Raw genomic sequence first — 27,933 nt, forward strand, 5'->3', positions numbered from 1 at the left:
AGTAAATATGCACTTACCATATTACTCATCAATTCCACTCCTAGGTATTTACCTGAAAGAAAGAATACATGAAAACACAAAAAGACTTTTAAATGAATATTCATAATAGCTTTATAATAATAGTTTCAAAACTAGAAACAACTCACAGGGATAACAAATTGTGCAATATTACTCAGTAGTAAAAAGAAACTACTACAAAGCTCATCATAAATTGCAAAAACATGCTGCATGAAAGTAGCCAATCACAAAAGAATACATACCATTTAACTCCATGTATGTGAAGTTCTAGAAAAGGCAAAACTTGCCTTTAAGGATATAAATTAAATCAGAGGTGGGGGGAGCTTGACTTGGGAGAGACATAAGGGAATTTGGGGGTTGTGGAAAGGTTCAATAAATTGATTGGCGTGGTGGTTACACAGTGTGTACATTTGTAGAAATTCACTGGCTATTTTTAAAATAGGAAAATTTTATTTCTGTAAATTAGGCCTGGATTTCTTGACTTAAACAACAACAAGAAGGGTCAGGAGTTTTAAGGAGAATTAACAGGGTAAAATGCCACAGGAAGTAAGATAATTCTGAGAAATGAAAAGAAGTTTCACTTTCACTGCAAGAAGTGTGATTTTAGAAAACACCTTTATTGAAAAGATGTGTAGAATCCATGATGCAAGACATTTTGATTATACTTACCTAGACTGAAAAATTCAAATAGAAAAGGCACAGACTATTCTATTTCAGTTAATGCTTCTCAAACTTCTATTTCAAATGTTTCTTTAATGTCCATAGGAATCACCTAAAGGTCTTGTTAAAAAGCCGGTTCTGATTCAGGAAATCTTGGGTAAGATCTGAGATTCTACATTTCTAACAAAACACCAGGTGATTCTGATGCTGTTGGTTCATCCACTACACTTTAGGCAGCAAGAACACAGATAACATTACTGAGGCATCGATGGTTTGTATCCAGTGCCAATTTGGTCTAGAAGTTTCCCAGATCTATGGAATCCATTCCTATCATCCGTTACATGCAGACTGACAACCCAGCCCGCTTCCTGTCTGTGAATGTAACCAGTGCAGGTGCTTATGATGCTGTGGAAAATAACAGTGATTTTACATCGGCAGCCCTGGGTCCAAGTCCCAGTTCTGTTTCTAACCAACTATAATCTGAGTTAGTCATTCATAGCTATGAAATGAGAGAATAGTTCCGGTTTCTCCTAAACTGTTGTGAAGATTACAACAGAAAATGTAAGCGAAAGTATAGCACGAAGTACAACCTTAAAAAAATAATGGCTTAAAATGTCAAGCAAAGTAGGCAGAAGATTTCAAGTACCACACAGTTTGAGAACAGGGCGGGACCTAAAAATATGAGGCGGGGCTCTGGGATTATCCCGTGGGCGTGCAAGGAATAGACCATATTATACGGAAGGGAAGCCCCATTTAAAAAGTAAGCTTCTGTATTTAACATTATCCCTAAATGATGAAACCTGAAATCTGAACTTCTCCCTTATTAAATGTTTCAACTGGAACCTAACTCGACGTTCAGTGATACTACTTTTTCAGTCTAGTGATTTCAAACAAAATCCTACCCACGCATTTATGTTCCCTTCTCCGATCCATTCGTCACTTTTCTGCTCCCGCCCCCTGCGGCCCCCGCCCGAGGGCAGTAGTTTCCACTACGCTGAAGGGGGAGGTGGTAACGGACTCCGGTATCTACTTGCCTCGAGGAGGGGGGTGTATCAGCAGCCACGTTCCAGAGAACCGTAAGAGATGTGGGCCAAGAGACTCGGAATCACGAGAAAATCCTAGCCAAGAACGCGGCGTCGGAGCAAGCGGAGAAAGGCAGGGCCCGCAGCCGCCTGGCCAGCGCGCAGCTTTGCCCTCGGCCGCGCCCCCCCCCCCGCGCGTCCCCCTACCAGCCTCCGCGGGATGGCACCGGCGGGAGGGGGCGGGGCCGGGCGCGCTGCTGCCTCCTCTGCTGCGGCCGCCTCCGCTGCGGCCGGAAACAATAGTGGAGGAGCCGGAGCCGTGCGGAACGGCTGCTGCGGCGCGCGGAGCCGACGGTAAAGACCTCGCGTCCCGGTCCCAGACCCGCAAGCGCCTCGGCCCCGCGATCCCGCGGTTCCGCCGCCTTCGCGCTCCGAGCCCCGCGGCCCTCCGCACTGCTCATCGCGGGGTGCCTGGACGGACGGAGAGTCGGACTCGGGTCCGCGGCTTCGTGAGGGACGGGCGCGCCCCCCCAACGCCGGATGTGGAGTGGGGGCCTGGCTCCCCGAGGCGTTGAGTCCCGGGCTGTCCGGCTGCCTTGGCACTTGGACGCCTTCTTGGGTGGGAAGAAGTCCAGGGCGAGGGGTCCCCAAGACTCCTACCAGCTCGGCTTGGACACCCCGGCTCCGGCCGTGTCCGACCCGTGCGGTGGAGCCGCTGCCCGGCCTTCGGTGCGGGTCCTTTGGACGCTGCCGGGACGCCCTTTTCGGGTGTTCGCGCTGGCACGTGTGTTTTTCTGCCGCGGATCTCTGATAGGAAGCCTCGCTACATCGAGTTAGCGAAACCCATCAATGAAGTTAGCAAAGCAGTGTCCCGAAGAGATCGTTTTTCCAGAATTTAACAGCGTGAAGTAGGTTGAAAGACCCCTGGCAGCGCTGCTAAGCATTCAGTGCCAGGGCCGGGGATGGGGCAGAGCAGAACACCCGCAAACCGCTTTCCTTCAGCTCACCTCCTCAACCAAGTGAAGTACGAGATCAAAAAAGGCGCTCAGGCTTAGTGACGCCTATGGCAAGGCTTTAAGTTTCACTAGCTTTGTGACTTTACACGATAAAAGTGTGATACTCAAGTACAAGCATGGCGATGCTTGTTTGATGGGGCTGTGACATTAGATAAACAGCATCCTTCCCCTAGAAGTTCCTGTTATCGCCATACCGTCAAGTTCTTGAAATTGCATAACCTACCCTTTCTGTTTCTTAACAGGGGCACTATGAACGAAGAGGAGCAGTTTGTAAACATTGATTTGAATGATGACAACATTTGCAGTGTTTGTAAACTGGGAACAGACAAAGAAACACTCTCCTTCTGCCACGTTTGTTTTGAGCTAAATATTGAGGGTAAGGATACAGTATAGATTCATTTTAATGGCATGAACTTTACACAACTACTTTTGCTGAACTAACTATACGGTGAAACTAAAATTTCTTGAATGATTGGCACTTGTGCCAAGTATGATGTGTGAAGATCTGTGGAAGATAAAAATTTATGGAAGGGTGGCCGAAGTTCTCACAGCTGTGAATTTAAGATAAATCTTTTCCTTTTTTTAATTCCCAGGGTACTAACCCCATTTTTGCTAATATAAAAACAAGGTATGAGCATTGAGTAGGAAACGTGTTTTCTGGTTTGAGACCATATTAACTTGTCAGGTGGATGCTTTTGTTCGTTGTGTATTAAGAATGAACATAACCAAACATTTACATGGATGAGAAAATGTAATTTAATTCCTTTGGCCTTTCATGCTGGTACCTGACTGAGGTGAGCGAGAACTCTCTTCCCCAGTCATGTCTTATCTGGAAAAACATTTTTAAATTTTTAGATAATTTCTAAAAGGTGATCACACACACCTTTAATAATTTTTAAAAACTAAAAAGGTTTTTTACATTTCTTAATAGTAATTTTGAAAGTATATGAAAGAGTTCTCCAACTACTAAAAAAAGTCTTCTTATTAAATGTACTATTTGTTTGGATTCGTGTACAGTTAATATGTGTATGGACATGAGTAGTTTGCCCCCAAGAAACATATGGGATATGTTTCTTTAATCTTGATATTATGATAAAACTCAGATTTTTAGAAGAAATATTTATGACTCAAACTAAAACGAATCTTAATATTCTTGTGATAAAAAAGTTTATGTGTCATTTGAATTTTGAATTGTAACATATCAGTACAGAGATTTTGTTAGACTTTTAGATTTGGGACAGTTTCAAAACAGTATTTAATTTTTTTTTTCCTGGATTGTATATTTGAAAAATTTCATTACCTTTACTTTTTCTGTTAAGTAACTAGAGATGTGAAATGTTCTTATAGTTAATCCTAATGTATTTGTTGTTACTGTTTTCAGTTTCCTTTTGAGATTCCTGTTAGGACTTTTCAGATATTGTTGTAGGCACCAAATTAATATATTTAGCTATTCTGTAGTAACAAGCCAAAATTATAATCAGAAGTAGACACTAAAATCATAATAAATTGCATGACATTCATCTTCCCCTTACGATCGTATTGGTTATGTTAGTTTTGCCATTTTACCTTCTGGAAGAATTGTAGTTCCTGAGCATGACAATTGATGGAAGATCATGGATTTCTTGGGAATAAATAGAATACATATAACTTGGGCCTTAATAAGTGTACTAATTATAACTAATTTGAAAGGACTGACTTAAAAACATGATTCTTCTATAGCATTTAAATTACCATGTCCTTAATTATGCCAAGGTGACAGATATAAATTTATGTTCTTTGGAAATAGAGTTGGCCCTATATATTCTTCTGCATTGTAGATTTTAATTTTGAATGGGCAAAGGCATTAGAAATGATCCAGCCCAAACCTGTATTTTAATTGAAGGAAACTGAGGGTCAAATAATAGAACTGTTCAAGGTTGCAGTGGTGATGGCAAACTGTCGTTAGGTGCCAGGCACTGTAGTAAGCACCTTACATGGATTATCGTATTGAATGAACTCAAAATAGCTCTGGGATGGCTTCTGTTATCCATTTTAAAGGTAATGGGACCTAACCATTGAGACCTTCAAGAAAGGCACTTTGAAGTCACACAGCAGCAATTGACATGCTGGGGCTTGAAGCCTGGTGATCTCTTTCCAGTGTATATTTAAGTCCATTGATCTTTTGTCAATAGTTATTTTAATATCGGAAACCCATTTTCCTGAATCTTAATTAGCTATCCTTGCCAACATTTCCTAACCAGTGCTTCCTAATAAATCATCATTAGTGGTGTTCATGCTGTGATAGAATTTTTCCACAGAAACCTAAACTTCCATAATTGCTTTTCTAGCCTTTCAAAAATATGCCTTTCAACTTGTTTTCTGTCATTATATAGAGAACATACAAATATTCTTCAGGTACCACCTTTGTAAATATTTCATCTCTGATAACATCTATTTTAATATATAAGCATAACATAAGTCATGTTGTTGAAATAATAGTGATGTGTAACTTAAAAAACAAAGAGTTCTCAATTTGAATCAGAACTGTTTCATTTTATGCTCTACATACACTGAAGATTTTATATTTTAAGATGTGAATCAAACTTCACGGAGAAAAATTATTTTAGAATTAAATTTTCTTCTCCATTTATCTGATGTTGCTCTTCCAAATATATACATTTTTATACTTAACTACAGTGACAAGCTAGTCTATTATAACCATTTTAACTTAATGTCATAAGATTATTATAGGAGGAAAGGGAATGAGAACTCTGAATTCCACAAAATTTCAGTTTTCATATCAGTATACAGGTCTTTAAAACTCAACGAAAAAAAGTGATAATAAAGTAATCGCATACCTGAAAAATAACAAGGTATATTCTGGTCTATGTCAATAAATCTTTTAAAGTGTTTTAAATTTTCTCTTCCTTATGAAGTTGTTAGCACAATACCAGCCAATAAATATTAGAATATAAGAGGAACTTTTAAAAACAATGGCATTTAACTATATTAGTTTGGTGTAAGTCTTTGTAGTATGGTAATGTTGCTCTTACTTGGTTTCTTAGTTTACTAATTGCTAAATTTGTTCTAAAGCATTCTATATTCTCCAAGAGGCCAGTTTGAAGAATAATAACAGTTTACCTAATTTTGAGTCCACACATTTGTAGTAAACAGGAAATTTTATATCTTTTGGGTTGTTGATTACATCAAATCAAAACTGGTCTAATCAAATGGCCTGTTGTTTAAAGCTGTGTACCTGCATATATTTATAAATGAAGACGAAAGAAGAAAGAAAGAACAAAAGACAGTCAAATCTCCTTGGAGAGATTTCGTATTCTGAGCATGGCTCTAAATTGCCTTTTTTCTGTGACTTTACAGTAATTAAAAGGAAATGGTACCTATATTTTGTATACTTCCTTGTATACTTCAAGGACCTAAGAAATGTACTTTGAGGACTTAAGTGTTTTGAAATGCTTGCAAGATTGATTTTTCTTTGTACCTGTAATTCACATTAAAATAACTTGTCTACTTCTAGGATTAGAAAACAGATGCACAAACTTCCTAATACTCATGGCCTATCTTAGGCTCTAAGACATTATAAACTTTTTTATGCATGTACAATCAGATACTCTAATATGCATCATAGTTCATGATACTAAATCTTTACAATTAGTGACCATATTCCTACCTTTCCCTAAGCTATTGAGGCTGGGAAGAAGATAGCCCAGGATAGTCAGGAGCCAATAATAAAACTCAGCTGTAATGTAACAAAGTTGGAAATGAAGCTAGACGGGACAAAAGTCCAGGACTCCAATCTGTTACTTCATACAGTTTTCATTTTCTGCCAAAAGACTGTGCAAATAATTTTTAGAGCATTCTTACCTTCCTCTAATAACTGACTTCCTCTCTTTTCTTTTCTGTGGAGATAAACTTTTTTATAAAACTGGATTGGGGGCGCCTGGGTGGCTCAGTCGGTTAGGCGTCCAACTTCGGCCCAGGCCATGATCTCACGGTTTGTGAGCTGGAGCCCCATTGGGCTCTGTGCTGACAGCTCGGAGCCTGGATCCTGCTTCAGATCCTTCACTCACGCTCTGCCTCATTCTCTCTCTCTCTCTCTCTCTCTCTCTCTCAAAAATAAATAAACATTTAAAAAATTAAAAAAAAAAAAAAAGACCGGATTGGTTCCTCTTATGCCAAGCAAAGTTTTCAGTCTAACTTGATGGTTGATTAGTAAGCACCACCACTGCTTACTAGTTCGTCTCCAACTTCATTCTCCCCCTAATTTGTTGGAGCTTCTAGAAACTTTTCTAGAAGCTGACCCAAATTCATATCCTTGGTAATCTTTCCAGCAAGAAAATTCTATAGGTGTTTTCTCACTGGTGAACCCAGTGCTTAACTTTTAATCTTGTTCTTCCTTGATTTTATGTCTTTGAGCAAAACATTGTTCACATGGTTAGTAGTCAGTAGTCAGTGAGCAGTTGGAATCTCAACATTAAATCCTGATTCAGTTTGGTTGTCAAGACTGGTCATTTACTACTCAAAGTCTGCCAATAGCTCTTCCTTTGTCCTGCTTCTGACACACTAGCATCTTTCCACTTAAGTAAAAAGATCCACCTCTTGTGATAGGGAAACTGTATTTATAGCTAACTGTATCTGGCATTAGCCTCTTGTTTCATATAATTGCAAATTGATACATTGGTATTAACTAAGAGAATACTTTTATTTTTTAATTTTTTTTATGTTTATTTATCTTGGATAGAAAGAAAGAGTGTGAGCAGGGGAGGGGCAGAGAGAGGGGGAGACACAGAATCCGAAGCAGGCTCCAGGCTCTGAGCTGTCAGCACAGAGCCCGATGTGGGGCTCAAACTCGCAGACTGCGAGATCATGACCTGAGCCGAAGTTGGCCACTTAACCAACAGAGCCACCCAGGTGCCCCGAGAATACTTGTAAATATAAAGCTCAGTGTGACTTTTAAACTTTAACTTGGCTATCTTTGATATACTTAGAAATACAGGCACAAAGTTAATTCTTTAACTGCCTTTTAATGTCACTTTAAATAAATTTGAATACTTTTTAAATGGCTGCAACAGTAAAACCTCATTATTTGGACAGGAGTAGGGAGGGATGAAAGTGGAAAGTAGTTTTAACTGGTGATAAGTTTAAATTATAGAATACTTTAAAAGAAAAATAATTGAATCTAGGCTAACAGAATCTAATGAAGACTTGTGACTTAACTACCAACCCATTTATAAGGAGCCAGGTTCTAGAATCATCCCTGTGCTAATTATGTTGGCCTCTTTTTAGTTACTCCCAGCTTTTCCTCCCTTTTAACTTTGTGAAGCTTTCTAATTCTAAAGTCTAGGATGAATTTAAAACCTAGATCGTACACAAATTTTGATGGGGAAGATACATCCATCAGGAATGAGATCTGGCCGCAAATAACAGGAAATGCAAATAATGGTGAAATAAAACGGAATGGATATTTATATCTCCCATATAAAAACAAGTTGGACCTGGACTTGGTATGATAGCTCCCTGATCAGAAGGACTCAAGCTGCTTCTGTTTTTGTATTCCACTTTCCTTACCACATACCTAACTATCTTCAAGGTCATCTCATGAGCCAAAGTGGCTGCTGGAACTCCAGCCATTGCTTTCTTATTCTCAGACAAGAAAGAAAGGACAGCAGGACATCTGACAAAAGATGCATGTTAGCAGTCTTGCATCTAAAAAGGAGTTTTTCGTGAAGTCCCAGCTAATAGTTTCTTACACATTTCATTGCCTGTAAGAGAAGCTGCTCCAAATAACGTCAGTGTTTCACAAAGATGGGACAAAGGATATTGAGTAGGCAAGAAGTAAAATCAGGCAGAGAGGGGCCTTCCTAGTAATTAAAGGTTATTCCATGTTGGAGACAAACTATTTGAGCTACAGCTAATACTAACAAGTAATGCTCTGATGATTCTTCCAATCCTGGAGTTAGAACTGGAAGGGATTTTAGCGGAATGAGGGATTGTATTCTGAGGATGGGCATGCAGGCAGATCACATGTGGACTTGTTGCCAGAAAGCTGTAAGAGTTTTGAAGTATCTAACCTATCTCATTATGTAACATGTAAGGATTAATGCTACTGTTCTGAAAGAGGTCCCCCAATTTTTGTCTGGAAGAAATTTGTGTGGTTAAGCAATTTAGAGATTATAAACTTGGGAAAACTTTTCCCTCCTCTCTCCCAGACTCTGTTCATGGTAGACTCACATGGTTTCTACCTCCCTCATACTTTTACAGGGAAGATTGCTTTTCCGCAGCTGGGTGCATCTGCCACTGCTCACTTCTGTTCTGCTGATTAAGCACGTGGGTCCTAGACTCAGACCTGGCCTTGCATTTGACCCTGCCACATAACTAGTTGGGTTTTCTTGGCAAGATATCTAAGTTTTTGTGTCATACTGGTTCTCAAATGTTACCAGTAAGAGCAATTTCCTATTGGTATTTCTTAACCTTGAAATTATTGTGCCAGAATCTCATTCAGAAGGCCGAACTCCCATTGTTGCCATTTGTTCCAAGAAGAGTACTTGGCAAAATAAGCAGTGGATCTCAGGTTTGTTTGTTCTTGATGCTGAGGATGAAGCTGCAGTGATTGGGAGCACAGGTTCCTAAAACTGCTCCAGAGGCCCAACACCTCCAGCTGGGGCACACACTGCAGAGCCAGACTGGATTCGAATTCCCATTCACCAACCAGGAGAACTTGGGCAAGTTGCTTAAGTGTATTATGATCCTGTCAATTCAGCTGGAGGCATATGCCTATCTGAATTTTAAGTAGGAAATGATTAAGATTTATTTTCTCTTCTTTAGTGATACAGTGTATAGTTAAAATACCTGTAGAAATGACTAGAAAGGTTGGAAAGCCTGACTTTGCCTACTGATTTTTAAGCATAACCAAGCATTTATTCGAGCTAACAGAGCTCTCCCGTCAGGACTAAGAAGTAAGTGGTAACATTCCCAATATATATGTGGTGAAATAAAGGCTCTGGGGTCAAGTGAACTTGCCTAAAGTCACATAGACAATAAACGACACAGAAGGGATTCCAATCAGGTGTCTCATATCAGAGCTGTTGTACCACTGTGGGAAATGGACATTTCTGTTTCCTTTGTCATATTTTAACAGCTTACATTGTAGACCAGCACCTCTATAATGATGCCATTCACTCATTCACTCACTGGTTTTCTTAATGTTTTTGAGTGGTCCTGATAATCTGTATAGGTTTCTTTTAAAAAAAAAAAAAAATTAATGTTTGCCTCCTCTGTCCTAGGCTTTTCATCCTCACTCTGGGCTTTCATAACCTTTTATATGATGAAAACTAACAAAACAACCCCTTGCCTCCTCCTCCTTCCCTTCACCCCCACCCCCAGCTATACATCAATATATGTAACTAATTTTTAGACATCTTCACCTATGTAACCAATAAGTACTTCAAGTTACATGTCTAAAGCTTTAAGCTGTTATTCCTACCCTAGCCATATCTCTTTTCAGAGTGAGTGAGTGAATAAATAAGTAAATTCCCCTTCTATCCCTGAAACCAAAAATATCAGAGTTGGAAGTCAAGGGTGGAGAAGGTAAAGACTTACATGCCTAACTAAAATCTGTGCAGGTTAGCTCCACAGAGAGAGCCTGCCTGTTTCTTAATTCTTAGAAAGTTACTTCTCAAAGGAGCCCTCCCTGCCTTTTAATTCTCCTCCCCCTGGCCCCTCCCCACCACCACTACTCTCCCCAATATTCTTTTCCTCATAGCACCCTTTTTTTTCATGGCACTTGTTATAATTGTTTACTGTAGTTCTTTGCTTGTGTGTTTGTTTAATGTGCTTCCCCCCCCCCCCATTTGTAATTCTGTAAGGACATGGATTTATTTTAGAGTGTGTTTTGTTTGCTAGTACATAATCAGCAGTAGCACAGGCCTGGCAAAGAGAAATGAATAAATATTTGACTGAAGACTGCATCAATCTAAAGGAGACTTTAGAGTACTGTTTCTCTTTACATTATTTTTCCTTTAAACTTGCTCACACTGAAACTTTTCTGCTATTTTTCTGCCCTTTTAGAGAATTTCATGAGATCTTTTTGGAGTCTACTAGAAGTTTTATGAATCTTAACTAATAGAACTTTGTACCATATTCAAAAAAATAAGATGTAGCCAATAATACTAATAGTGATAATTGGTTCTTTTTCAGTCAGGGTAAAAAACAGACAAGTATTTTTCCCCAAATACAGAGCAAGAAGTTTTAACAGGGCTGTGTCAAGAATGGGAGTTTCTAGATTCATTTTATGCATTGCATTTCTCTTTTTCTGGACACCCCAACATATTGTTGTGTGCTCATAATGATGACCCCTAGGCATTTGATGACCCTGAGTCCTCTTTAAATCAGTGATAAAAATATATTCATTAAATCAGTGATTTAAAGTTGAAAACAAGGAAGCAGAATATACAACCCAGAATATCTTAGTAATAAGAACATCATAATTATAAATAAAAAGGATTTGTTAGAATGTTAAAAATGTGGCATTGTGGTTCAGCTTCATAATTCTTTCATCCCATTGTGTTGACAAAGATGAAAAATATTTTATGAGATATGGAAATAAATTAAATCTAGATTGAAAATCTTTAATATGTAGGTCAAAATTATCTATTCTCAGTAAATGGATATGATTTATGTGACTTAAAATAATTTAAAACTGTTACTGAAAAGTTGATAAAGAGAAATCAGCTACCCAGAAATAAAAGGGTAATTTTTCTATCACATGCAAAATAATGTCCTGTGAAGAAAGAAGACAAAGATAGGTTTCTCTGTTCTCTGGAAGAAGTGAACTACGCTCTCAAGTTAGGAAGAAGCTAGTTCAACTGTCAGTAAATACTTAAGGGACTTACACTTTCAGATAAGAGACTTATTTAAATAATAGGTATTGTTTGTCGAGTATTGTACACTTTACGTGTGTTGTTTTTATTGTTATCCCAATTTGATGAATAAGGAAAGTGAGCAGACAGGCTAGGTAACTAGTCCAAAGTTGCACAGCTTACAAGTTCAAACCCAAGGTCTCTGATTCCAAAAAACCAAGTGCCTAAATCATTTCTGCTTCCAAAGAAAATTACATGAACTATTAAAATTTAGGAGATATTAAGTTAGGCAAAGTCAGAGATGAATTATACAAATGTGAATATTGAAGCAAGGAACAAAATCTGGGTCTCAGGAGACATAAAATTTTTTTAAATTATTTCTCCCCATGATATTAATACATGTTGAGTGGAATATCTGAAAATATACATTTCTGATGACTTAAGAGAGTAGGATGATGCAGTCTCCACATGGACTGTAATCTCAATATGTTGTAATCTCAACAATCTGTCAAGAAAATACAATATTTAGAACCCTTGGATTGGGCTGGTAATGATCAGAGAGAAGGAAATACACCTGTGACTATCTTGCCGCTCCTGCTAAGCTTGTTGAGCTGTAGACTGACATTTGCTAGAGAATCGTGCAGGTGTCGACTGGTATTGAGGCAGTGGTTCTAACACTGTTCTCTGTCCTCCCAACCATCTGGGTAATGGAGGCTTACCCTGATTATCAGTCTTTCAAGAGGGAATAGGGATCTGAGTAAATGGATGCAGTCAGTGCAAACACAAGTGAAAATGTTAGCACCATTCCTGGAAATTGCACACCATGGTCTTTTGCTCATCGGCCTCAATAAGTGCCTGGGGCACTTTCAGAAAGAGAAAAACAGGTAGTTTATGAGATGAGTTTTCTAGTTTCTGAGTTTAGAAGGTAATGAGCATTGAACTTAACTACATCAATAGAAGATTTTAGAAATACTTAGAACATATTCAGAAATACAGCATCTCTGCTGATATTCTGCTTAAAAAAAACTTAAATTTTCCAGTGTTTATTACTGAATATAAAGACCGCATACCTTTATATTTGCATAGTACTTTAGAAAGTGAAAGGTGCTTTTACAGCACCTTAATCTCCACATTATATAGGAAGTTAACATTGTGAATTTCAAATATAGTAATACATCAAAAATGTATAAGTGATTAAAATCAAAGAGGCTAACACTAAAAAAGTATCAAAATGTGGTAACTATAGTTCTAGTTAGAGTGGATTTAAATTGTGCTAATCCAATTTGGCACACCATATGGTCCATTACGATTTTGATAAGGGGAATAAACCCATTAAACACAGCCTTAGATTTATAGTTTGTAATAAGGGAAACTTGCCTGTTTGTTTACAAATAATTTTAAACTAGTGTATCTATTTCTGGTAATTTTTTGCCATTCCTGTCTCAATTGTATACCAGTAAAGCAGAATAATTTGTGTGTACCCATTAAAATCTAAATCTCATAATTAAAGCTGTGTGGTTGGGTCCATAGCAATTTTTAAGCACAATTATTCAGTAAATATTAACTAAGCAACCACTCTGTGCTGGAAGTTATTCTAATAGCTGAGGATAAGACATGGAATAAAACAAACATAAATCTCATAAAGCTTATATGAGAGGACAATAGACAACAGAATAAATTAATTATATAGTATGTTGGAAGAGGATATGGGATTATTTGCCTTTGTGAAGTATAGATTAAATCACTAGTATATTTTTCCACGTATTACCTTACTTGAAATTTACACTTAATGTTCATTTCTTATGAAATAACATGGAGATTAAATAGACAATGAAAGCACCTTCCAATCTCTAAAGTGCTATTCAAATATACTTAAATGACATTTTTAATATCTAAAACTTAGGATAACTGTTGGAATAATATCTACAATGAATGTAGTGAGCAAAAATTGCCAGTCTGATTTGAAAACAGAACCCATATGTTAAAGTTTAGGGGTATTGGGGAGTGTTTCAAAATTAACATAAAGTACTCTTCATATTTTTGTATTTCTATCTTTAAATACTTACAGATCTTTAAGTATTGTGTACAGTGTAAAATATTTTCAAGTTTTTGTATTCTTTCTACTTCCTTACTAACACTGTTTGTTAATATATTTGTCCTGATAATATTTCTGTTTATTATTATTAAAATATTATTTATAATCTTGATTATGTTACTTTGGCTTATTCAGAGTATTTTCAGGATATCAACAATCAGTTTTCAACTCCGTGTCAAGCAACATTTTGATTGTATTTCTGCTACGAAGTAGAATAAATATATATAGATTAAATATAACAGTATAGATAAAATATAATTCCTACATACTGTATCAGAAAGTTCTCCCGAAAACTCAGTTTTAGGTTACCAGTGTATTAACTAAATGTGTCTGGTAAATACCAGCCGCAAGTATCTTGAGAAAGAAACTAAAATCTCACAATTCTATATCCAGTTAGGACTAGATGTAGAAAAATATCATGCTTTTTACAGACTGTCTTTTCTACCACCCACTCTTCTTAATTCATTTATTTACTCTCTCCTCCATTTGTTGTAACTTCTGCTTACTCATCATCTTGCCTACCTACAGTTACTATCTCTGTATCCTGGCAGATTGACCAAAAAGATGGTTAGAGTGGCAGAAATGCTCATGTCTCCCATACTTAAAAGAAAAAATCATAAACCATATGATTTCTTTCCCTGAAACCATAGTTCTTGGAAGAGTTGTGTTCATTCAGGGTCTACTCAATCCTCCCATCCTATCCTTCAGTGCCCTTACAATTTGCCATCCTCCTTAACTCTCACTAGTGACCTCCTTGTAGTCAATGCAGTAAATAGTCTCATGTTCGTGCCATTATCAAAATCTGACATTTAACATTTTCTTTTGAAACACTTGACTCCATGGGTTCTGTGAGAAAAGAGCTGTGTCCTCTTATTTCTGCCCACTTTTCTGTCTTCTCGGGTTCATTGCCAGGTACAAATCCCTAAAATACTAGTGTTTCATTGAATTCTGTCCTTCTCTTATTGCATTCATCTACTTCTTTCATTGACATGTCTTTAGCTATACCTCTGTACTATACCACAGACACATTGCCAGGCCAAACCAAATCTTTCTTCTGAGTGCCAGACCTGTATATTCAACTGTCTTGAATATTTTGTGCCTTCCATTTGAATATTTTGTACCTGTCTTGAATTTAAGTTTCTCAGAACTAAATGGATCTCTATTTCCGTATACACATGCATTTTATATTTCATTCATCTTTGGTTCAAATGGAACTCTGGGATCCACATGCAGAGATTTTGATTTCATAGGTCTAGAGTTGATCTTGAAATTTGCATTTTAACAAGAGTCCCAGCTAACTATTCTGCAAATGACCTCAGGACCAAACTTTGAAAAACTGCTATTAGTGAATGAATGGTTCCTGGTTCTTCAGGACTTTCCATGTAGAGTTGTGTAGGTACAATGATAATGTAGCCCAGAATCTGATCAAGGCTCTGCTGTTCAAGCTGTGTACCCTGGCAGGGATGACTTTCCAATATATAAAGGCAAGTTGGCCTATGGCCTAGCAGCAGGTCCTGTCTGTTACCCGACAGCTTCCACCCGCCCTCTCTTTGCACTCTGTCCCTGAGTCCTATTGATCCTCTCCCATTTGTTTCCTACTTTTCATTCCCACTGCTATACTTTTGTCCAGGTCCTTTTTCCTCCTTACCAATATTACCCCAAGACTACTTAATTAGCTTCATAGATTTAATCTTTTTATCCCCACCGCTACCCTACCTCCCCATTTCTTTCTCAGTATCACCAGAAAGGTCTTTTACTTTAAAGATCTGATCATGCCATTCACTGTCATAGAACTAACTATCCATTGACTCCCTGCTATTTTACTCAGATTATTAGCTTCCTAACACAACACATAAAACATGTCGTGACTGGGTTATGTCTGTTCAACTGGCCACCTTCATCTTTCATTACTCTTCCAAAGGCACTCTACAAGCCAGTCTGCGTGCCAACTCTGTCTTTCTCACTCTGGTTCATTCCCTCCATTTCTTTCTCACTTCCATGTCTTTCTAAGTTTCCTCTGTCTTAAATGCCATTTCCTTCTCCTTCCTCGTATGCAACTGCTCAACTTTTGGAGTACATGTATTAAATAAAGGCGATGATAAACAACATCATTGCCTGTGTTCAAGGAGCAGTGTGAGGGTCACATCAAATGATGAGTATAGAGGAGCCTTGTGGTAAATATAGTATATGAAACAAATGTTAGTATTTAAATTCAAATATTAGAAGGATCTGAAAAGATGAAATGCTGCTTGTATATTGAACATCTTCTCCAATAACATTAATGTTTTATTGTACATTGAGGAGGTTTGAATTTACCTGATTTTACCTTTCTATGATTTGGTTTCATTAGGTTTTTCTGCTCTAGCTTTCATTTCTGTTGTGTAGCAGCTGCTCAGCAAATCCTTTCACCATACATTCTTTGTTTTTTTAATCAACAATATGAACTGTCTTCACTTATCAGTGTCTTTTTCCCTTACTCTCTTTGGGTCCTTGGGTCATCACCGAGGATTACCAGATAAAACGATAACATGGTTATGATTTTTCTTTGGAGAAGAGGAACTGCTTTCATTTGAAGGAAAATACTTTTCCTTGCTAGATACATTGTTCGCCTAAGAAAATTCTCACAGTCTTGAAAAAATTAAGAATCTTAGGTATGTGTGTCTTTTACCGTTTTCAGTATCTCCATCTTTTTTCTTTCACTTAGTTCAATGGAACATACAGTCCAATACTAAAAGCACAATTTGTCTTAGACTAAGGAATGCAGTGTTCTTTCCCAAACCAAAATGTATTTATTCCTAGACATTTTTAAAAATGTTTTTCACTGAAAAAGCAAATAATGCCTATTACAGAAAAATCAAAATATAGGAAATAATAAGAATATTAAGATTCATAATGCCACTCATCTACCAACAATCTCTTGATATTTTTGGTGTGTTCTTCTAAATTGTTTTCTGTAGTAGACTATGTGTGTGTATGTGCATGCACACATATGTAGCAAATTGTGTTTAAAAATGAAATCAAGCTATATATAGCATTTAATAATCAGCCTTTTCATTTAATATATTAGGAATATCTTTTTCATGCTAGGTAAAATTTTCTAGTTTTTTTAAGGTTGCAGTCCATTGTACCCTAATTCATTTAACCACTATCCCATTGCTAAATGTTTAGCTTGTTTGCAGTTTACCAGTACTAAAACATTGTTATATGTACATTTTTTATGCATGTCTGATTAAATTCCCATTTCATTGTAGTTTAAATTCCCAGAGGTAGACTTTTAGATCAGAGTCCTGTCCCAATTTGTAGTCCTATCATTTGTTTCAATGGCTTCCATTACTGCTGAATTAGGACCATGTAATCTTCCAGTTAAAAAAAAAAACAAAAAACTATTTGTTTCATCATGGGAAAATTTTATTTTATGTCAGTTCACCAACTCGTTTGTTTAGTTCTTTCTACTCTAGAATTACTATGATGTAATTATAACACAGTCATAATATTTCTGTTTAGCATCATGCAATATGATTTATCAATTATTTTTTTTAATGTTAGTTTTTCTTATCAAATGGTTAGTGAATTGTAATGATTGTTTTCCATCAGCCTGAATTTTTACCATTTACTACCTATAGTAGTAAGTGACTTATACATGTTTTCAAATTCACTATAGCTAGTGAATTATATTATTATATTATATCCCTATTAGATGCTACCATTTAGCATCTATTTAAGGAATAGGCAACTAGAATTTCAGGAACCATGATTCAAATTTATGCAAAAAGTTGAAATGCAAAACTGAGGTTTTAAAATAGCTGTAGGACAGCTTTTCATTTTTTTTTTTTTTCCTCATTTGTAAGAAAATAAATCATTCATAACCTTTACTGGGCAGACAAGGTTTCAGGAGATAAAGGGCAAAGAATTCATATGTCTATCACATTTCTTGCTTTGGAACCTATAATTTTACTTTGTCATTATGATTTTCCCTGTTTATCTGGTGTTACTATAAAAGTGGATTTCTTTTTTTTACAGTCTCTTTTGTTTAAATAACATGTATCATTTTAACTCTATGTATCTTTAGGAATGTTGGGATTTTTTGTTTTTTTCTGCAAATTAGTGTCTCTTTGTGCCACATATAAAACAGCTCAATCATACTACAGTTAATTAGAGTAACTTTTTTCTTAAGTTTATTTATTTTGAGAGAGAGAGCACAAGCTGGGGAGAGTGTGTGTGTGTGTGTGTGTGTGTGGAGAGAGAGAGAGAGAGAGAGAGAGAGAGAGAGAGAAAATCCCAAGCAAACTCCATGCTACCAGCACAGAGCCCAGTGTGAGGCTTGATCCCATGAACCGTGAGATCATGACCTGAGCTGAAATCAAGAGTTGGACGCTTAACTGACTGAGCTACCCAGGCACCCCTGATTTGAGTAACTTTTTGGGAGTCTTTTATACAGCTTCATGCACAAAAACAATTTTTTAATGTCAGTATACTCAGAGCTCTTTTGGGGAAAATGAAACAAGTAGAGGTTTACTTGAGTCAGTTGGATTATTGACTTAAAACTTTTTATAGTATAATGTTTTTTGTACCACCAAAAAATTACAGTCTAAATTTGACATATTTTAATGTACTAGACAAACAAATTTAGCCTTTTATATTGTATGCTGCTGTAAGCTTAGTAGCCCATATTAAACCATTAGTAAGAACATGGACGGCTTCTATCCATGTTCTCGTTCCAAGTACACTTTTGCTTAATTACTTCCAGACAGACTGCCCTGTCCAATTTGGTAGCCTTACCACAGTATGGTTATTAACCTTAATTAAAATTAGATAAGGTTAAAATTTTAGTTCTTGGTCATGCCAGCTACATTCAAATGCTTAATAACTGCATGTGGCTAGTGGCTAGTATTGGATAACAGTTATAGACCATGTCCATCATCACAGAATGTTCTGTTGGACATTGCTAGTTAAAAAACAGGTAGCTAGGAGTGCTTGAGTGGTTCAGTCAGTTGAGAATCCGACTTTTGGTTTTGACTCAGGTCATGATCCCAGGGTCATCAGATAGAAGCCCATGTTGGGATTCAGATTCCCTCTCTCTCTCTCTCTCTCTCTCTCTCTCTCTCTCTCTCTCGCCCCCTCCTCTGCTCATGTGTATGCTCTCTCTCAAACAACAACAAAAAAACAGGTAGCTAAATTAGGGAATAGAACTGAATGTGGACTTATTTTTTCTACCGTTAGTAATAAACAGTTGTTATGTAGGTGTGTTTCCCCAGTTTTCCAACTGTTAAAATGAAAAAGTAAAATTCACTGAGACGTTTTCTTTTTGACAAGTCATTTGCAGTTTATAGATCTCCTTTCATTACCAGACCTCAGTTCCTTCATTATTAGAGATTGAGGTTTATCTTTTAACATTGTCTCTCAGAACTCATTGCTTACTGGAATTTGCCCTTATAATTCATTTACTGGGTTAAGCTGTTTAACGGCTTAATCCTTCTCCTAGCACATACAGTAACTTGAGAATGGAATAAACATCTCTAAACTGCAGTCTGCTGTCTAAAGACCACCTGTTGATATATCTTTCGTTAGGGCATTGGTGCTCAAAATGTAGAAAAGCAAGTTGCTGAACCCATCTGTATATTGGCTTACTGTGGTTGCCAGCAATTCCATCTGCTAAATGCAGAGATAAGCAATTACCTATTACTTTTTAACAGTATGTTCAGTACTTGAATATGACATACTCTTCAGTGGCTCCTGAGTTAGCTAAAGGCATGAGGTGGGAGGGAATAGGACACTGTTAGCATAGTAGTCACTAAAGCACTTGGGCATCCAATAAAAATAGAAGCCTAGCCTATTATGGGTGTGGAAAGGAAGTGGGTGCTCCAACTATGTATCCTTGCCTTCCTGCCTTTGGTCTAATTTCCCACCTTTAGCCCCATGGCAGGATAGACAATCTGAGCATCCTCCCACTGAGTGGCTGTGATGGGCAATAGATACAGTGGTAATAACTCTTGTTGAATCCTAGCTTGCCTGCTCCTGCTTGCTCATCAGATGCAAAATAGCCTGGTCAAGTTAGGTGTCAAAGCATCATTGGGACAAGCAGTTTTTGCACCAAAGCAATTCAGATCTGTATCACTGCACAGTCTTGGTATATAGCACACGTGTCACTAGTTGGCGGCCTGGCCACAGAGCCTCCTGGGTCATAGGTACCCTGCACACTCAGGAAGGAAATGATAAGGACTGTTTTGGATTAAAGAGAACTTGCCCTATTTTCAGATGGCAGCTGCTTCTCACTACTAGCCAGTTGCTGCCAGATCTTCAGATTTGGCTTTTAAGAGAAACCAAGAAACTGAAAACTATAAGTAGATATAATTTTTTTCTTCTTTTAATACACTTGTAGGCTAAACAAAACTTGTCTGCAGTATGGATGTGGGTGTGCTACATCTATTTACAGAGCTTTTCCTCTATTCCTTTTATCAGAAATGGGATCGGATCCTCCCAAAGAAGTAACATCTTAATTCTTTTAGTCTTTCTTAGCACAACAAAGTTTAGCTCTCCTCCCATTTTTACAATTAACACTTTAAAGAAGCTCAAGATGACTTCTTAATACGAACAGCACATAAACATGCAGGTACTTGTACTCCCTTTCTTAGCAACCAAGATAAGATCATCATAAGAAGAAAAACATCTTAACTCTTGGAAAACTCTTTAAACTGGGCAGAATGTGAGCCTGCATAGAAGATTCTGAAGCAATACCACACGAATTGCTGCACAAATGTTGGTCATGTTTGAAGGCAAAATGTTTCAAATTTCTTCACAGCATGTTAACAGCCTGGAACTTAAATTTATAACTAAAATTCCCTTGCCTTATTTAAATATTAAGAAAGAACACACAAACCCACAGTTTGGAATACCAGCACTGCCAGTTGTCTAATTCTGTTTTATGTTTGAAGTAAAACTTGAAGAGCTTGCTCTCTTAGAGCTGTCCAGTCTCCTACTGATGTGCTAACGTGTGTATTCACAGCTTTACATCCAACTACTGGTTGTGTTCTGTTTGCTCTGCCTAAGGAGCACCAAATTATATGAAGCCATTCCTTTGACTGGGAAATGAAGTTAAGTAATCAAATTCAAAATGAACTCTAACGGACGGAGTCCAGTAAGGCAGGATTGGAGTAAGTCAGATGACGGGATTCAGGGATGTGTAAAGTAGAAAGCCATGTGGCATCAGTGTAGTCCACTGAGAAACAGTGCTGTTTGACAGGACCAACTGGTGAGCCATCAAGATAAGATTGCTTTGTTTACCTCATTACCACCAAATTCCAAATAAGGTCTTCAAGAGGCTGGAGGTGAAATCCAAGGATGGGGTGCCTGCGTGGCTCAGTCGGTTAAGCATCCAACTACGGCTCAGGTCATGATCTCACAGTTGATGAGTTTGAGCCCCACATTGAGCTCTGTGTTGGCACCTCAGAGCCAGGAGGCTGCTTTGGATTCTGTGTCTCCCTCTCTCTCTGCCCCTCCCCTGCATGATCATGCTCTGTCTCTCTCTCTCTCCCAAAAATAAACATTAAAAAAAATTTTTTTTTTTAATCCAAGGATAATGGGACATGTAATACAACTTGCTAAGCGTTTGGGTTTCGTTCCTATTTTTTAGTGCCACTTAAGAGTCTCATCTTATTAGGGGAAAAGACATGTTGCTACGATAGGCAGATTAAATATAAGCATGGAAATAATCCTTATTTTAAAAAGGGCAACCGTGGCAGGTAGACAGAAAAGTCTATATTTGAGTGACTTTGCTCTTCTATGGGTTTAACCAAGTTTTCTTAAAAGTAAATTGATCTTAAAGAGGGACTTAAAGAATAGAAATGGGGATAGCATGCCAGATGGGTTAGTGGGAGGGTTTTCAAAGTATGTGAGAATGGTATAACAAAATCAGAGATGAAAGTGGGAAAAGATAAAAAAGAAAAAACTATTGAATAGGAACAGCTTAACTTTTTAAAATACCCCCGTTCATACAGAAATATACTGCCTATGTAATTCTAAATGGCCTCTCTCCAGAGCAGCTAGTACTTAAAAAAAAGCAGTCATGGTTGCCAATTAAGGTCTTGGTTCACTAATAATAATGACTTCATGACAAAAAAAAAAAAAAAAAAATTACATGGACCTTTTTGAAGTATGATTTAAAGAAGTTTTCATAATAGTTAGGATGTCAATTACGTTGGCCTTCAACATTTTTATTAGTGAGGAAGTTGTAGCGCAGTTTTTGTTGAACTGGTTTGGAAACTCCTTATAACTCAGCTCTTCAAAAATATCAACTCATTTAATTGCATTTAGATTCATTCCTTTTCAAAAGCTGCTAAGGAAACAAATTGGTGCTCAGAGCTGTTTACACTTGTAAATGCAATTAAAATTGAAAAGTCAGTAGGGAAACTCACTGGGATCTCTGATAATAGCAATAGTTGTTTCTTTTATAATAATTCGAACTGATGAAGTGAAGAAAACAAAATCACTTCAAGAGTTTATCAAATGGCACGTATATTGCTGATAACAAATTAAGTGGGCTACTCACCTTCTTTTCTAGATTAAAAGGTAATTTGTTCAAGTATATGAAGTAATCAGTATATTATACTTTTTGAATGTTTTGTTTCCTGTGCTACTGCATGGGATATTTTAAACCATGTTTATAAAACAAACATTTTCAAATTGAACTTTAAAACTTAGTGAGCTTAAAGAAATTAAAGGTATTAATGAGGTACAGTTCACGTAAAACAGCCTTTTATATTCTCTACATGTAAATTTCTGTTAAAATTAATACAGTTGAGTAGAAGTTCATGGTTTTGCCTGGCAGATTGAAGGATGCCACAAGATTGCCATCTGTGTATCAGTGCCACTCATCAGTTCTTCAGACTAGTGGCCCATTAAACTAAACATAGGAGTAATTCCACTGAAGATGGCTTTCTTCAATTAACTTCTGAGTAGCCTGGCAAAACTGCATATCCTGCTTCCCTTGCCCAGGAAGGGCAAAAGTTCATTGTAGTAGACCTTGAATGACAATCGCTAATAAGTTTGTTTTGTTTGGTTTTAATATAATTTAAATTTTCCTTTATTCATTTAACTGCTTTTTCTTGAGTACTCCCCATGTGCCAGGCATGTGCCCTTTCCCACAGAACTTACTCATAGTTGGAGATAAAGGCCAGTGAAGAGGCATTTGTGAAATCTGGTGTTCTCAGCTAACCCAGACGTGTTGGAGTAAGAACCAGACAGGAGATGGTAATGACCCAGACAGTTCAGTGAGAGGGGTGATCGGGTGAAGCAGGATTTCGGGATGTTGTGCCGCTAGATTTTATGGGGAAAAGAACCCTTTAAAATGGACAGCAAAACATTTGGGATAGGTGAGGGGAGGAGCTGTCAAGGAGGACACCTAGGTTTCTTCCTTGAGCAGTTGGTGGTGCCAGACTCAGGAAGAGAATCAGGTTTAAGGTTTGGGCACTTAGAAGAGGAAGAAGCATTTCGTCCAGGAGGTAGGTGTTTGAGAAGCCCATGGGCCATCTAAGTATAAGTGTTCGCTATACTCAGAACTCTTTCTTGCCCATGACACTTTTTTTCATGTGTTTTATTTTTCTTTTGTAAAATGTTTATTCATTTTTGAGAGAGAGCGTGAGCAGGGGAGGGGCAGAGAGAGAGGGGACAGAGGATCCAAAGCAGGTTCTGTGCTAGCAGCAGAGAGCCCAATGCAGGGCTCGAACTCAACGAATCATGAGATCATGTCCTGAGGTGAAGTCAGACGCTTAACCAACTGAGCCACCCAGGAGCCCCTCATGTCATTTACAGGTGACTTTTACTCCTGAATATCTGAAAGAAATTTATGTTACATTTGTGTATTTGTACAGTAAATTGAATATTGTTCTCTGATTTGCTTTTCATCTCAAAAGATTATTTATATGCATGTAATCATGTTCTTATCCAGGTTCTTAGCATTAATTTGGGTATTTAAGTAAAAACTAAAAGAAAAATTATTTTAGGGCACATGGGTGGCTCAGTCAGTTAAGCAACTCTCGATTTTGGTTCAGGCCATGATCCCATGGTTCATGGGTTCAAGCCCCACATAGGGCTCTGTGCTGATAGTGCAGAGCCTGCTTGGGATTCTCTCCCACCTTCTCTCTCTGCCCCTCCACCTCTCTCTCTCTCTCTCTCTCTCTCTCTCTCTCTCTCTCTCTCTCTGCCCCCCCCGTCAAAATAAAAATAAACTTAAAAATTAAAAAAAATATATTTTTGAAGAAAAGTTATGTTGCACAAACTACTAAGAAGGAACATTGGAAAAGAAAAATCTTTAAAAGTCCACATTATCCTTCAAATAGACATCTATTAACCTGCTGTTGAAGCTCTGGACACATCAGGAAATTCATTGTTTCATACAATTTTGTATCTTTTATCAGTACAGTTTTTGACGTTTCTAAATAAATACCAGAAGCCCACCAGATTTAACAGCAAAAATTAACTTCTGCAGCATAATTTAAACCCTTTTTTTATATGCTAAAGAATTTCTTTTCATACAGACCAGTGAAACTTAAAATTTGCTATGTTTAATAGATTCAACTAAATCATGGCTTAGAGCTGTGGCAGTGGTCTGCGAAGACAGTTGACCGTTGGAGATTGGTTAGCCATCTTTTGGCAGTGAGACTGAAGGGAGGTTGCAGAGTAAGGCAGCTCTTGAAAAATCTTCCCGAGTTAGTAAAGTAAGCAAGTTCAGGTTCTCTGCCTACCTGCTGTTTATCCAGTGCAGTAAGTATTAGAATCAAGCAGCAGAGTGGAGCTATTTATTTGGGCTATACTTTTGTACTAGCTACTTTTTTGTCTTGTTTATGGCCTTAAACATATATAATAACAAAACTTTTAATATTTTCATTCTAATAAGATTTGTGAACTTCCTTTTCGTGTTAATTTACCCAGTCTTGAAGGTGTTCAATCGTGTTATCAAATAGAGCTTTGAAGGTTTGCACTTAAGTATCTTAATTTTGCTGGAAATTTAACCTAATCAGACAGTAACTGGTTAAAAAAAAAAAACAAAAAAAACAAACAAAAACATACACACACACAACTGCAGTATAAGTAGCAAAGGGATAAATAAAATGTGTATGAAATTCCATTTCGGGTCTGTTTTTGTACTCGGTGGAAGACAACGCTGAGATATTTGAGTTTGCTTCGTGAGAGCAGCTGTTCCCACATGCTTACATGATCATTGTTCAGGAGGTGTACTCCCCATAGCTCACTTGTGAGCCAACGGATAGCCCATTTAGCAGTGGTTTTGGCAAACTCAGCAGGTCCCACTATTGGCTGATGTTACATCATTTTAGAACAAATTAATACACGCAGTTTTATACCTGATTTAATACCATTAAAGTGCAAGTACTTCATTATCTTACTACTAGCCAGAGTTTGCAGTTCAGTTAATAAAATTGTTACAACTTCAATTTTTAAAACAAAGGATGAGTGCAGGGTTTAATTTTTTCTGATAAGTCAGCTAAAAGTTTTTTTGTTTTTTTTTTTTAACCTGCCACCTGAGTGGCACTCCACTTAACCCTGTTTTCAAAGCTAAGCAGATTTAGACTGGTTAATTCTGGCAGGCATTAATTTTCAGCTCCACATCCTTATTCACTTTCAATATAAACATACTGCTGTTTGACTTTAATAATATGGCTTGAGTTTATAAGAATGTAATAAGGTATTCTGTATTATGAAATGTATTATGTCTTTGAAAATGTGTTCTATGATCTGTATTTTAAAAAACAATTGAAATAGCATACTTAAGCTTACTAAAAAGTTAGGAGATAGAAAAATGTGATAAGAACATTTCTACTATTTATAGTATATCATGAAGATTTGTTGAAGAATTATACTGGTTATTGGAGCAGATAATATCTATCGCTATGTGAAAATTAATTGTGTATAATGCATTTCTTCTAGAGGATAAAATTATCTTGATAAAGTTTTAGAAAGCTGAACAAATGTGAAAACATTTTAGATGCTTTCGTTTTCTTAAAAAAATAAATCTAGGGGCACCTGGGTGGCTCAGTCAGTTAAATGTCCAACTCTTTCTTTCTTTTTTTTTTTTTTAAGCTTATTTATTTGAGAGAGAGAGAGTGCGCGAGCAAGCGGGGAGGGGTAGAGACAGGGAGACAGAGGATCCGAAGCAGGCTCTGTGCTGAGAGCAGAGAGCCTAATGCAGGGCTCGAACTCACAAACCATGAAATCATGACCTGAGCTGAAATCAAGTCAGATGCTTAACTGAATGAGCCACCCAGGCGACCCTAAATGTCCAACTCTTGATCTCAGCTCAGGTCTTGATCTCAGGGTCATGAGTTCAAGCCCTGAATTGGGCTCCATGCTGGGCATGAGGCCTACTAGATAGAGTCAAGATAGATAGATAGACAGACAGAAAACCCACTTCATTGACTTTGTGAGGCTTTTATTAATGTGTATTTTTTTGGTTCTGGTATACCTTTCCCCAGTAAAACATAACCATAATTTAAGAACATGATCAACTTATGTTTTTGTTAGAAAAAAATTGTCAAGCATTTCTCTTATTGAGCCTTAAAGTAGAAATTTTTGCAAGTGTGTACTTCAGGAGGATTAGCAAAGAAAGCACTACACTATAAAGGCCAACATTTTGTAAATGTAAATTGCTAGTTTGGTACTACTTTTTTGTATTATATGCAATAACCTGCCTCTGGAGCAAGGTTTAAAATGAATCAAGTCCTTGGAAAGGCTTTATTATTCATAAGAATTTAATATTACTGAACTATATAGTTAAACTGAAGCAGAAATTATTAGACCATATTTTATGTTATTAACACCCATATTCTTTAGCATCTTTCCTCTAATTTACAAACCTGATGACTGAGAGCCATGTTTTACTAAGATCTGTATATACTCTTATTGCAGCTTTTAAAAAAACAAAATGTTGTCTTTTGTTTGTTTGTTTGTTTTTCTCTATAGGAGTACCAAAATCTAATCTCTTGCACACCAGATCATTAAGGGGCCATAAAGACTGCTTTGAAAAATACCATTTGATTGCAAACCAGGATTGTCCCCGATCTAAACTTTCAAAAAGTACTTACGAAGAAGTTAAAACTCTTTTGAGTAAGAAGATAAACTGGATTGTACAGTATGCACAAAATAAGGATCTGGATTCAGATTCTGAATGTTCTAAAAATACCCAGCATCACCTGTTAAATTGCAGGCATAAGCCAGATAAAAAGTTACTCCCACAGTTTGACTCTCAAGTACCAAAGTATTCTGCAAAGTGGATAGATGCAAGCGCAGGCGGCCTCTCAAACTGTTCACAAAGAATATTGGAGCAGCGGGAAAATACAGACTTTGAGCTTGCTGTGTTGCAAGATTCAGGTGCCACTTTATGCCACAGTAGTGTATTGTGGCCTCATAGTCACAACCAGGCACAGAAAAAAGAAGAAATAATCTCTGATCCAGATGCTAACGTCCAGGCCCAGCATCCACATTACAGCAGAGAGGAATGTAAGTAAAATGGGGAGAAAAGTAAAAGTTGCAGTTTTGTTGGCCTTTTTTTTTTTTTACATTTTTACATATGTGATATGTCAAGAATTTTGTTCTAGAATTATGGATTTTATAGAGTATTTAAATGACAGGTTCACCCTAGCAAAAATGAGGTGTCTTAAATTCTCCATCAGTTCTCTCAAATACTCCTTAGTATGTCCTAAAGCATTTGAATTCAGTCCTATCATCTTTTTTAATAAACTTAAAATAAATAAATTTAATAAATTAAATGTATTAAACTAAATGGAATTGACAAACAATTGGAAGTTTGAAGTTCATGTAGTTTAGAAGTACATCTTCAACCATTGGCTAACATACATTGTCACGTTGCTCATCGCTACAAGATTAATTTACTGGGGGTGGCATTTCAAAAGCAAAAAGCTGACATTCACTAAAGGACAAAGGTAATGTGTGCACTTATTTTAAAGTTGGGAAAAGTGACCCGTTCAGTTTTCATTTATATCCACGAAAACACACAGAAACTGAGATAATTCTAATTGACTTTAAGTCAAGTGATTTTAGAACTAGAAGGGACATTGGGTGTATTTTTAATGCAACTTCTAAATTCTACACATGAGTTATCTAAGGTTATATAACGAGATAGATCAGTTTTTCAGACTATTTCCACAGTACTTTAGTGTTTTCCCAGCTGTGGATCATAAACTATGTAGTGCTTAAGCATAATCAGCTTGATGAGTAGTGGCTTCTAGCAGTTTACC

General features: G+C 37.1%; 1 protein-coding gene across 3 annotated transcripts in view; it reads left to right on the plus strand.

The window, feature by feature from the left end:
• The first annotated feature begins 1,690 nt into the window (after positions 1–1,690).
• Positions 1,691–27,933, plus strand: part of CUNH21orf91 (chromosome unknown C21orf91 homolog) — a 32,445-nt gene continuing 6,202 nt past the window's right edge. Inside the window, exons 1-3 of one of the 3 annotated variants that reach the window (XM_019467768.2) lie at positions 1,691–2,054; positions 2,959–3,092; positions 26,639–27,175. In XM_019467768.2, coding sequence (XP_019323313.2) covers positions 1,921–2,054; positions 2,959–3,092; positions 26,639–27,175 — 805 coding nt within the window. In that variant the 5' untranslated portion in view covers positions 1,691–1,920. Of the gene's footprint in view, positions 2,055–2,097; positions 2,318–2,957; positions 3,093–26,638; positions 27,176–27,933 lie in introns of those variants that run through there. The other 2 variants (XM_019467765.2, XM_053903181.1) reach the window with 2 other exon arrangements.

This window comes from Panthera pardus, unplaced genomic scaffold (assembly GCF_024362965.1).
Source record: "Panthera pardus isolate Hobbes unplaced genomic scaffold, ASM2436296v1 HiC_scaffold_16, whole genome shotgun sequence".
Classification (NCBI taxonomy): Eukaryota; Metazoa; Chordata; class Mammalia; order Carnivora; family Felidae; genus Panthera; species Panthera pardus.